We start from the raw sequence: 12,296 nt of genomic DNA, 5'->3' as shown, positions 1-12,296 counted from the left end.
GTGGTGAATGCCAGGCTAGTTGTTTCCAAAAAGAAGTTTTGGATCCATCTGTAATGGCCTCTTCGTTGACGGCACGTTAAATGTTCCTTCTTTTTTATTTTTTTTATTCCTTTTTTATTCATACCACCCTGCTTTATTACGAGCGCTTTTAAACGTCAGACCAAGATATCGTATTATTATTATTATTATTATTATTAATCACCTCCGAATGATGCACTCGCGATTCGCGCAACGCATGTGGAAAGTGTTTGAGGCCGTTCGCGTCAGCTGATCCCCTGACCAGTGTCGAAGCCGCTGTGAGTTTACATTTGCATCTGAATCAACATCGATACTCCGCAGTCGACCTTACGACGCGAGGCGGAGGGTAACAAGTACCACTACTGACTATTTCCTTTCCTGTTTCACTCGCAAGCAGAACAAGAGAAAAACGACTTTCTATGTGCCTCCGTTGAGCCCTAATTTCTGGTATGCTACCTTCGCGCTCCTTACGAGCAATAATGTTGGAAGCGAGAGGATCGTTCTGCAGTCAGCTTGAAATGTCGATTCCTTAAATTTTCTTAATATGTGTTCATGGATAACAATGTCCCTTTCCCCTCCATGGATTCCCATTTGAGTTCCCGGAGCACTTACGCGTTTTTCGAACCAACCAGTAACAAATCTAGTAGCGCGATTCTGAACTGCTGCGATGTCTTCTTTTACTCAAGAAAAGGTCACATTAGCGTCCTACATGCAGTCGCCCTTACAAGTGAATCAAACTTTTGTCGAATTCTCCGAATAAACCGAAATCTACCACTCACCTTTTCTACCACAGTCGTCACATGCTCGTTCCATTTGATATTGCTTTGCAACGTTACGCCTAGATATTGAAACGACGTGACTTTATCAAGCAGGACACTAATAATGCTGTATTCGAACATTATGGGTTTCGTTTTCCTATTTAGCCGCATTAACTTAAACTATTCTACATTTAGAGCTAGCTACATTTCATCACATCAACTAGAAATTTTCTCTGAGTCATCTTGTGCCGATCTACAGTCACTCAATTTCGACACCCTACCGTACATCACAGCATCGTCAGCAAACAGCCGCAGATCGCTGTCCACACTGTCCGCCAAATCATTTGTGTATACAGTGAATATAGCGGTCCTGTCACACTTTCCTGGGGCACTCCTGACGATACTCTTGTTTCTGATGAACACTCGCCATCGAAGACAGCTTTCTGGGTTCTATAACTTAAGAAGTATTGTGCCTTTTTCAACAGCCTGCAATCGGGCACAGTGTCAAACGCTTTCCGGGAATCTAGAAATGTGTAATCTGCCTGTTGCCCTTGAACCGTCGTGTGTCTGGCCGCAGAGAATGGGAACGGAATAAAATCCGAACGTGTTACGTCTCCACTGTGGGTTCGGGAAGGACCTGGAGACAGGCGGTGCTTCGAGATTTGCCCGCAGGAGGCAAAAGGAAGAAGGTGACTGCGCGCCGGCAGCTGCAGGGGGGCGCGGTGGCCGCCGTAAAAACTGGTAATAATCACAATCACAGCAGCGGCGGCGGCAGACAATCGCGTGTTGGCCCGTCACAAGGACACGCGGCCGCCATAATGAAAGATGGGCGTGCGCGCGCCGAGAGCGTGTTGGCACGCCTGCCACCCGGGCACGGCACGGCACGGCACGGCACGGCCCGCGGTCCGAAGCCGGTGATTCTCAACCGTTCTCCACGTCCGTCTACACTGCCGTGCCAGTACTCTAAAACTTACACGTAGCCCTCTCTCCAGGGGCTGTAAGGTACGCAATCAAGTCGCATTTCAGAGTATGATGTAGGTATACCTACCTAACGTGACCATTTCTTTGTTCTTTGCCAGAACGGAACGCTTGCAGAATTTACGGAAAAAACTTATTGTACTATTTATAATTTATTCAAAAACAAAGACATGGCATCAAGTATATATAGTTTGGATGAATCAATTTTAGACTGCAGTTCCAAACGCATTTGTTTTATATTTGTCGACGGAGGAAGTCAGTTTCAAATGAAATGGCATAAACAAAGTACTTGTTCAGGACTGAGGCAAAAAATTCACAGTCGAAGGATGTCATTGATAAGGTATTCTAACAATATTGCTGTTCCCTTCGAAAGGGAGGAAGAATTAAAGGACTTGTTGAAATGAAGGAAAAGTCCACTGACCACAGACTGTGGACTGAGCTTTGTCCACAGAAAGACGATAGTACTATGCGCAAAAGACATGAGATTAGTGATAAAGTTATCACCGAAATTGGGTGATCACGTATTTTATTAAAAAAAAAGGAATTTTGGTACCTTGGAAGTAAAATAATGCACTGTGGACGAAGCAAGGAGTACATAAGAAGCAGACTAGCAGGGACAAAGAGAGCATATTTTCTCAAATATTAATAAATCTAATAGCATCGAGCAAATCCCTAATTTGAGAAAGAAATTTCTGAGAATGTACATCTAGAACGTAGCTTATCATGGAGTGGAACATGGGTCGTCGGAAACCTGGAGAACAAGAGGAAACTGGATGCTTTTGAAATGTGTTGCTATCTAAGAATACTACAAATTTAAATGGACTGGCAAAGTAAAAAATGAAGTACCAGAAAGAGTGAATGAGGAACTAAGTCTATGGAAAAATCTTACCAGAAGAAGGGATATTTTAGCGGAACATCTGCTACGGCATCCAGTAATAGTTGATATGGCGCTGGAAGGAGTGCTAAAGGGGCAAACGTAGATGAACCTGCAAAGACTCGAATATTCACAACACATTATATAGGGCGTCGTCTGTACAAGCTACATACAAGTGAAACGTTTGGCAAGAGATAGGAAAATATAGTGAACAGCATCAAATCAGCCGAAAAACTGACGAGACTTTTGTTTAAAGTGTCGTAGCCTCCGTGGACGTTCCTTCAGCTGTTTAGAGTGTCCCGCTTCTCAATTACCTGTCCCAGACAACTCTTGTAGACTTTCGAGAAAAAGTGGAATGACTAGTAATTAGGCTAAGTACTTTTTTTCTAGGAGAAAAACAAACGTTGTAATCCCAGGAATAGTGCGAGTGTACAGTGCCTGCGCTTCCCAAAACGAGGAGCGGCCGCAGCCGGCGCGCCGTGTCGCACAGAGAGAGCACTGGGTGGTCCACGGCCCGGCAGTCGGCAGCAACAATTCCCCAGCTGCAGCTGAATCATCGCTCTGCGGGGTAATTGGGATAAGAGGCTTCGTGGAAGACACGACTCGCTAATGCAGAGTCCGCCGTCATTTGTGGGAGGGCCGCGTCGCTCGAGAAACGCCGCCACCGTCAAAAACGGTCCACCTCTGCTGTTGCCCCGTCTAATGTTTCCAACACGCAGTTACGTTCACATGTAACCCTTGTTGCTCAGCTTACTCTGCAGGGACGATCGAATTAACGCGTCTGAAGGCTCCTCACGAGTTCCAGTCTCAGGCTTAGACAACAACTCTGCGGTGTTGGCACAGTCGGAATCTTCCGACTAAAACGAGCACTGCCTACCACCACTGGCTCGTAAATGTCCCGACAATACGCGTCTATTCGTTAGGCAGAGCAACATGAAAAACCGAAATTTAAAAGACACAAACTGCAAGCCATGTTTTATAAGAAATGCATCGGTAATGAAGTCCAGAACTGCTGTAGTAATGGACTCCAACAGTAAAATTTACATGAAGCAGAGCCAGGCAGCTCCCTGAAATTTGAAAACAGATCGGAAATTCCCACAGTCGCAAGTGGCGCGATGCAAGAGAGTCGTAATAGAAAATAGAACCGAAGACACCTATAAACGATGCAGAGGCATAGAGATCAATATGCGCTAGAGCAGATTAGAGAGGCCAAGACAGTGTATTATAACTCGTTCAACGCCTCCTGGTGTGTGTTTGGCATCCCAAAGGATGGACTTTCACGTTTTCTGTTCTGCATGCCATAGAACGTGTTATATTAAAAGTGAGGTAATGTAAAACACCTGTTTTACATAATCAGGCGAATATTCACCGGGTGACATAAGATATCGCCTTCTGACGGGTGTATGCCTAAATCTCCCAAGTTGATCGAATAAACTCGTGACGAATCGTGCACCTTTACTTTTACTGTCTTTGCGGTTAGTCCAACTTGATAAGGATCGAAGACCCACTATGTACGTTGCATAATTGAGAATAAATTTACATCGATCCGACGACCCGACAAATTAATAAATTGAAAATGTTTTTTTCGCTCTATCTGCTACAACCCTTTTGTAGTTAATTCTTAATTGGATGTTAGGACTATACATATCTGTTTGACTCTGCTTAAATGTTGTAGGTTAACTCTATTTTGTTTTCGTTTTACCTATCAAAGCGTATGTGACCACGAACCAGCAGGCACTTTTTTGTCACATTTCGATATTTTACGACACTTTAACCCAGATAATCTCACATTTTATGTCGTACATTTTATTAATGACTAATTTTCCCATTTAAACAACAGAATAAAAACTGACTACCCAAGCACCTTCTCAAAAGCTGCAAGTGGAATGGTAGGAGCTCATGAAGCGTTTTGGTAATTATTCTATCTTTATATTTTTTCGTCCAATATAAATGTGCTTCATGTGCTGTAACGTATTCCACCTTCGTATACATCGATATGTCCCGTGCTTTCCCACGAGATGTGGGTACTTTTCTTACTTGTTCGGATTATGCACCTAGCGAATGAGCCTGCAATAAATAATGCACATCATAATCACACCACTTTGTGTTGACGATGGCGTCGAAGGGCAGCGGAGCTTCAAACATCTAACGCATTGCCATCAGGACAATGACTGTCGTAAGTGACACTCTTGTTGTACACTGTAGTTTCCACTCATGTGAATATGCTCGCGTCTGATGACCGAAGGAAATAATATGCGACATGCGGCGGCAAGACTGTGCAGTAATTCCAAAGGCCACTGTTCTCTGTCTAGCGATGTCTGCCAAATTTCTACACTTCGTCTGCTTCTGGAACAACGTTGGCTGTCGCAAGAGGCGTCGATATTTTCTCTGTTGCCCGTACCAGCAGCAACAGTGGAGTGGACGGCAGCGGGCTATGTTAGGCGGACTGCGCGCGCAGCCTTTCAGGTTAGGCTGCCCGGCCGCTGCCCCTGACGTCAATTTAGGAGCTATAAAAGCCTCATTCAGCAGGGAATGCATTTAATGAGGGGACACTGCCGCCAGCTTTAATTGTACGGAGGGCACCGACGTTCCCGAGCCCGCACGTTTTATAGTTTTCGGGAGGAGAATGGCAGGCCTCTTCCACCCGGGAGTGTCCAAAATGCGTCATAACGACGTCGAGGTCGCACCCAGAGCGAATATCTTCGTCGAGGGCGAGTCGCCCAAGTTGGAAAGCCGTGGCACTTTTTGTTTTCGCTCCGGGCATTCTGCATAACAGTTTCATTTATCACGTTCTCTAGAAAAGGAAGAAAGGAAGAATAGGGTTTAACATCCCACCGACATTAGAGGCAAGCTCGAATTGAATCAGTTAAGTATTTTCCCTACTTTATGTAGGAACCGATGGTATGTCTAAAGCAGCGGATCTAGACGGGAATTCGAACCGCCGTCATCCCGAATTCAAGTCCAGTGTCTTAAACATTGCACCACTGCGCTCAGCATGTTTTCTATCAGAACACGAAAGAGACCATCGTAGTCATAAAGTATTTAACGTCCACTGCTGAACGGAGATAACCTCCGGACGTCTCCATAAATTATTCTCTTCATCTACAGCTGTCCGTGTCACTCTTGCGTGTTGTCTGGCGATGTGCACTCTTCTGACGTTACATCGTCGTCTCGATTTGTTGTTACCTCTCGGAATCCAGGAGAAGCTTCGTCTCTCCTGTCTACATGTCCTCCACCAGCCTTTATTGCATTTTCAAAGCCGTCATAACTACGGCTTCCACTTTCTGTGATCAATTTGTCATTTGTTTGTTTTCGTTTAATTCCTAGTAATTTCCCACCATGCATCTCTCTCTCTCTCTCTCTCTCTCTCTCTCTCTCTCACCTTTAGTTCTCGTATTGAAAGTTCAGGTCGCACTGGCACAACAAAAATTGTAATCCTTCCGTTTCAAACGAGAACTCTGCTGGGTGGTTATAATTATACTTTCGCCACATGAGAAGGCCTCATTGATAAACAAGTGATCACAGGACAATGAAACTTTATGCAAACGTTTGTAAGGACACGCGAGAGAGAAATAACGAATAAACCATTGGAAGAAAGAAAATTTAATTGCCACATGAGAGGGTAACATTTGTTAATTGCGTATCATACTTACATTCCACGCTAGAAACGTTACTCAGTGTGACGAAGTGACGACCGTCTGCGTCCACGACAGCCTGAAACCGCACCAGAGATCGCTTCACTGCTTCCCGAAACATCTCAGGTGGGATGCTGGACCACGGAATGTCCAGCTATCGTGACACAGCACGTGCTCTGCTTGAAGATCGCACATTGCGTCCGGCATCAACGGTAGCTTCTTCAACAATTGGTGGCGCAATAGGCCGTCGGCCTCTCCCAGGAGCAACTCCCAAATCACCATATAATTCGAATTTCCGAATCATTTTCTTCAACCTCGGTGCGGAAAGAGGACCTCTCCGTATTCCTTTAATGCGTCGATACTCGCAAAGGGCGGCAGCACTGTTACTGTTATTTTGATAAAGCAATTTTACGAGTAAAGCCCTGCTCAATTTGTCCAGGCCGAAACTGATTGCAACTGTAATGCACAGTGATGCTTAAGTTTCATCTCTACATCGTCGTAACAGAAACCGGCGCCTAACGGCAACTCATGTTGGGACTTGAACTTTCAATACGAGAACTAAAGGTGAGAGAGAGAGAGAGTTACATGGTGGGAAATTACTAGCAGTTACAGGAGAACCACTCCTGGAGCGCACAGTCTGAACATCACTTCTATAAAGTTGGGTACCTGTACAGTAAGTAGTTTTCCGTCTACAGTCGCTCAAATAGCGAAAATTTAATAATATCCAAACTTTATTTACCAAAGACATAGCAGGCCATTTCTATTGTTGTGTTTATTACTTTTGTTGATCATCTCGTTGTCGTCTTCGACTTCGCTGAACACCAGAACTCACAAACTGGTTGTATGACGTTGCTGTTAATTTCTTTTCGACAAATCAAATGGGTCTGAGCACTATGGGACTTAACTTTTGAGGTCTTCAGTCCCCTAGAACTTAGAACTACTTAAACCTAACTAACCTAAGGACATCACACACATCCATGCCCGAGGCAGGATTCGAAACTGCGACCGTAGCGGTCGCGCGGCTCCAGACTGTAGCGCCTAGAACCGCTCGGCCATCCCGGCCGGCTCTTTTCGACATGCTTATTATATATTTGTCTAGTTTTATTGTTAAGTGACATTCAGACATACTTTCGTAGGAAAACTAAACGAACACGCGTCAACGGACTACTGACTGCAAAACAAATGCACTTACAGCAGAGTTTACGGAAAGTAACCTGTAACACAAAATTTTACGGCATTAATGTGAAGTGCATAAAAATGAAATGTAGTTAGAGAAAAGTGGTTTCCTAAAAGAAATTTTTGCTTCCAGTCTCTGCCAACAATATACGGAAAGGACCAGTAAACACTATACAAAACATTATATTAGCAACGTAAACTGTGTTTTACTCTGGATTAACTGAAATGTAGAAACGTATTAATTATAGAAAACTTTTGAAGACTCACAACTGTTTATGCTTTACCAATAAAGAGACTCACCTGGGCAATATTCTCTATTTTAAGAACGCTTAAGACAGGAAAAGGCATGTAGTACGTGTTGTTGCGCGAGTTTGTCACTAAAACACACAACACTGTGTAATACTGAATCTTCAAGGCTGATTAAAACTGTGTGCGGGACCGGCGGTAGTCGAACATCCAGAACCTTGTGTTTTGTGGGCAGTGCTTTTACCGACCAATTTTTTTTCTTCGGTCAGCAACTCTCTTACTGACTATTTTAAATACAGTTTTATTAGTTCCATGATATTTACTATTCTTGACAAACTGATATAGTGAAATAAATGCAAAATTTAATAATGAATTGTCTCTGTTGCCTTTTAAGTCATAATAATGAAGCTGTGACTTCGAAGGATGTCATTATTTATTTACTTATCGTACGGAAATGCAAACTGAAGTGCAGCTAACAGACACAAATTTCTAATTTTTCAAACCATCGAAGGACTGCCTCTGTCGCTTCAAAAAAATCTAGATTTCCAGTGTAAGCTCGTTTCTTACAGATTCTTTGAATGCGCTTGATGTTGATTTTCATCGCTGGAGTCACAGTGAGAAGTCGCTATTCCTCGGCTCCGACCACTTCCTGTTAATTTGAAATCCGTTGCTTGCAGCAATTCTGCCAATATGACTGCTCATTCTAATTGCAGGGACATTAGAGAGGGTTGGAAGCTGGGAGATTTTAGTTAAATTTTCATATTCCTTGAGAAGGTCATTCTGTCTTTCAAGATCTGGTGGTACAGTGTGGCTTAGAGATGGTAACCGATGAAGAGGAGTACACCTGATGCGTCACGTTATTGTTCTCATTGCTGAATTTTGCTGAACATCGGTTTTTCTCACACGAATTTTGCTGAACATCGGTTTTTCTCACACGTCAACTGTTAAGCAGTACTGGAGCCAGCAAACGAGCCCTAAGGAAGATAATGGTAGTGTTGCAGTTCTCCAACCCGTGACGTACCATTCAGCTTCTGTGTTATTAATTCTTATCTATTTTTTGATGCAATTTCATTTTAACTGTTTAAACAATGCGAAAAGTACGATTAATAATTAAGCGTCTTACACTGTATAATGAAAAATGGGCGCTTATACTGAGATGTGAGCTATCTAGACACAGGGCGCAGCACACAAACCGAATGAAAGATTTACTCTGACTACGCAATATTCTTTCTCTCGAGATGAGTTGTCAGGTAGGGCAGAGAAGCGCTGTACCTCCGTGGACACCGAGGTTTGTCTGTACTACACGACCACGATATTATTGCACTTGGCCTCCTGTGGCCGCTATCGCAAACACGCGGCGATGTTACAGTAAACAAAAACCATACCAATTTTTTGACTGTCGTATAACTGTGAAAGTGCAAATAGATTCACGAGCAAGTTATCTGATCGTTAGAACAACAGCGCACATTCTCATTGTAAAATAAAAAGTACCACCACAACTGTATCGTGAGAATTTCTTTATTCTATCAACGACTAACTTCGGCGGCCCATTACAGCCATCCTCTATTGGCAGTGGGCGTGTTGATGGCGGTAATGTGCCGCAAAAATTAGTCGTGTAGTAGACAGTCTCAAGGTAAAGGTGTGGTGGTACTTTTTCTCATGTATATCATCAGCTGAAGCTCCTCATCTATGCAGTAAGATGGACATCCATAAATTGAACCTTCCCATTAGCCTCAAGAGCACACACAAAGACACGAGCCGACCCAAGCGCTCTCACTGCGAGGTGCAATAACATCTACGTCTCCATGGTTACTCTGCAATTCACACTTAAATGCCTGGCAAAGGGTTCACCGAACCATTTTCATGCTACTTCTCTACCATTCCGAATGGCGCGAGGGAAAAAGGAACACCTAAGTCTTTCCGTTCGATCTCTGATTTCTCTTATTTTATTATGATGATCATTTCTCTCTACGTAGGTGGGTGTCAACAAAATATTTACGCATTCGGAAGAGAAAGTTGGTGATTGAAATTTCGCAGATAGATCTCGCCGCAAAGAAAACCGCCTTTGTTTCAGTGACTGCCACCCCAACTCGCGTATCATATCTGTGACAATCTCACCTCTATTGCGCGATAACACGAAACGAGCTGCCCTTCTTTGCACTTTTTCGATGCCTTCCGTCAATCCTACCTGGTAAGGATCCCATACCGCGCAGCAATATCTAGCAGAGGACGGACAAGTGTAATGTAGGCTGTCTCTTTAGTGGTTTTGTCGCATCTTCTAAGTATTGTGCCAACAAAGCGCAGTCTTTGTTTCGCCTTGCCCACAATATTATCTATGTGGTCTTTCCAATTTAAGTTGCTCGTAATTGTGATTCCTAGGTACTTAGTCGAATTGACAGCCCTTAGATTTGTGCGATTTATCGTATACCCAAAATTTTATCGGATTTCTTTTAGTACCCATGTGGATGACCTAGCACTTTTCTTTGTTTAGTGCTAATTGACACTTTTTGTACCATACAGGAATTCTCGCTAGATCATTTTGTAATTGGAATTGATGGTCTGATGATTTCACTAGACGGTAAATTACAGCGTCATCTGCAAACAATCTAAAGGGGGTGCTCAGATTATCACCTAGATCATTTATGTAAATCAGGAACAGCCGTGGGCCTGTACCAGATAGCATTTCTGTTCTACTCGATGATTTACCGTCTATCACTACGAACTGTGACTTCTCTGAGACGAAATGACGAATCCAGTCACATAACTGAGACGATACTCCCTATGCACTCAGTTTGATTAATAGTCGCTTGTGAGGAACGGTATCAAAAGGCTTCTGGAAATCTAGGAATATGGAATCGATCTGAGATCCCTTGTCGACAGCACTATTACGTCATGGGAATAAAGAGCAAGCTGCGTTGCACAAGAATGATATTTTCTGAATCCGTGTTGGTTATGTATCAATAAGTCATTTTCTTCAAGGTGATTTATAATGTTCGAGTACAGTATATGCTCCAAAATGCTACTGCAAATTGAGGTCAGTGATATGGGTCTGCAATTGAATGGGTTATTCCTATTTCCTTTCTTGAATACTGGTGTGACCAGTGCTACGTTCCAGTGTTTAGGAACAGACCTTTCGTCAAGTGAGCGGTTGTTTATGATTGCTAAGAAAGGGGCTATTGTGCCTGCATACTCTGAAAGGAACCTGGTGGTATACCATCTGGACCGAAAGACTTGCATTTCTGAAGTGATTTGACTTGTTTCGCAACACCTAAGATATCTATTTTTATGTCACTCGTGCTAACAGCTGTTCTGGTTTCTAATTCTGGAATATTTACTTCGTCTTCTTTCGTGAAGGAATTACGGAAAACTGTATTTAGTAACTCCGCTTTAGTGGCATCATCATCGGTAACATTTCCATCGCTATCGCGCAGTGACAGTTGATTGTTTTTTTTCCACTGGTGTACTTTACAAACGACCAGAATCTCTTTGGGTTTTCTACCATATTTTGAGACAGTATTTCATTGTGGAAACTATTAAAAGCATCTCGCATTGACGTCCACACTAAAATTCGAGCTTCCGTGAAACTTGGCCAATCTTGGGGATTTTGCGTTCTTCTGAATTTGGCATGCTTTTTTAGTTGCTTCTGCAACAGTGTTCTGACGTGTTTTGTGTACCACGGTGGATCAGTCCCGTATCTTATTAACTTATGCGGTACGAATCTATCTATTGCTGTCGATGCTGTATCTTTGAATTTGAACAATATCTGGTTACACTTACATAATTAGCTCGGAAGGAATGGAGACTATCTCTTAGGAAGGCATCAAGGGAATATTTATCTGCTGTTTTAAATAGATATATTTTGCGTTTATTTTTAGTGGTTTTGAGCCTCGCTACAATGACCTTGTGTTCACTATCCCTGTATCCGTCATGACGCTCTCTATTAGATCAGAGAGGTCAAATGTGTTTTCGGTCGAGTGATAATGTCGACGAGCAGGCTGTTTACTTGTCGACCGGTGCGTGCGCAGGCGAGGTGGTGACGCGGGAGCCGCTGGACCGCGAGGCGCGCGCCTCGTACGAGCTGGTGGCGGAGGCGCGCGACCAGGGCGCGCCGGCGCGCAGCGCGCGCGTGGCGGTGCGCGTGCGCGTCACCGACGTCAACGACTGCTCGCCCGAGCTGGTGGACCCGCGCGAGGACGTGGTGTCGGTGCGCGAGGAGCAGCCGCCCGGCACCGAGGTGGGCCGCGTGCGCGCCGTCGACCGCGACGACGGCGCCAACGCCTCCGTCACCTACTCCCTGCTCACGGTGAGTGCCCCGGCCGCGCCGCCTGCCTTCCCGTCACACGAGTTCCTCGTACTTCATGTCTCGAACGTGCAACTGTTCCCCAACACTACTACTTCTCTTAGAGGAGGCTCCTGGTTGATTTAGCTACTCCCTTCTTACGGTCTCAATTCTCCATATACTTATCTCCGCCAAAATCATTTTAGGACCTCTTCAGTTCGTACTCCATCATGTCTATTTAATCTTTGACATCCTTCTGCAGCATCGCATTTCCTGTGATTTCCCGCACATTCCACGTCCCCCACATTTTGCTTCAGCAACTTTTTCCTCTG

At 44.1% G+C, this 12,296-nt stretch overlaps 1 protein-coding gene across 1 annotated transcript in view; it reads left to right on the top strand.

Moving 5' to 3' along the window:
* Positions 1–12,296, top strand: part of LOC126417021 (protein dachsous) — a 423,732-nt gene that overhangs the window by 254,491 nt on the left and 156,945 nt on the right. Inside the window, exon 9 of the mRNA XM_050084910.1 lies at positions 11,711–11,988. Coding sequence (XP_049940867.1) covers positions 11,711–11,988 — 278 coding nt within the window. The remainder of the gene's footprint in view (positions 1–11,710; positions 11,989–12,296) is intronic.

The sequence above is a fragment of the Schistocerca serialis genome, chromosome 8 (genome assembly GCF_023864345.2).
Source record: "Schistocerca serialis cubense isolate TAMUIC-IGC-003099 chromosome 8, iqSchSeri2.2, whole genome shotgun sequence".
NCBI lineage: Eukaryota > Metazoa > Arthropoda > Insecta > Orthoptera > Acrididae > Schistocerca > Schistocerca serialis.
This window is presented reverse-complemented; position numbering and strand designations above follow the sequence as displayed.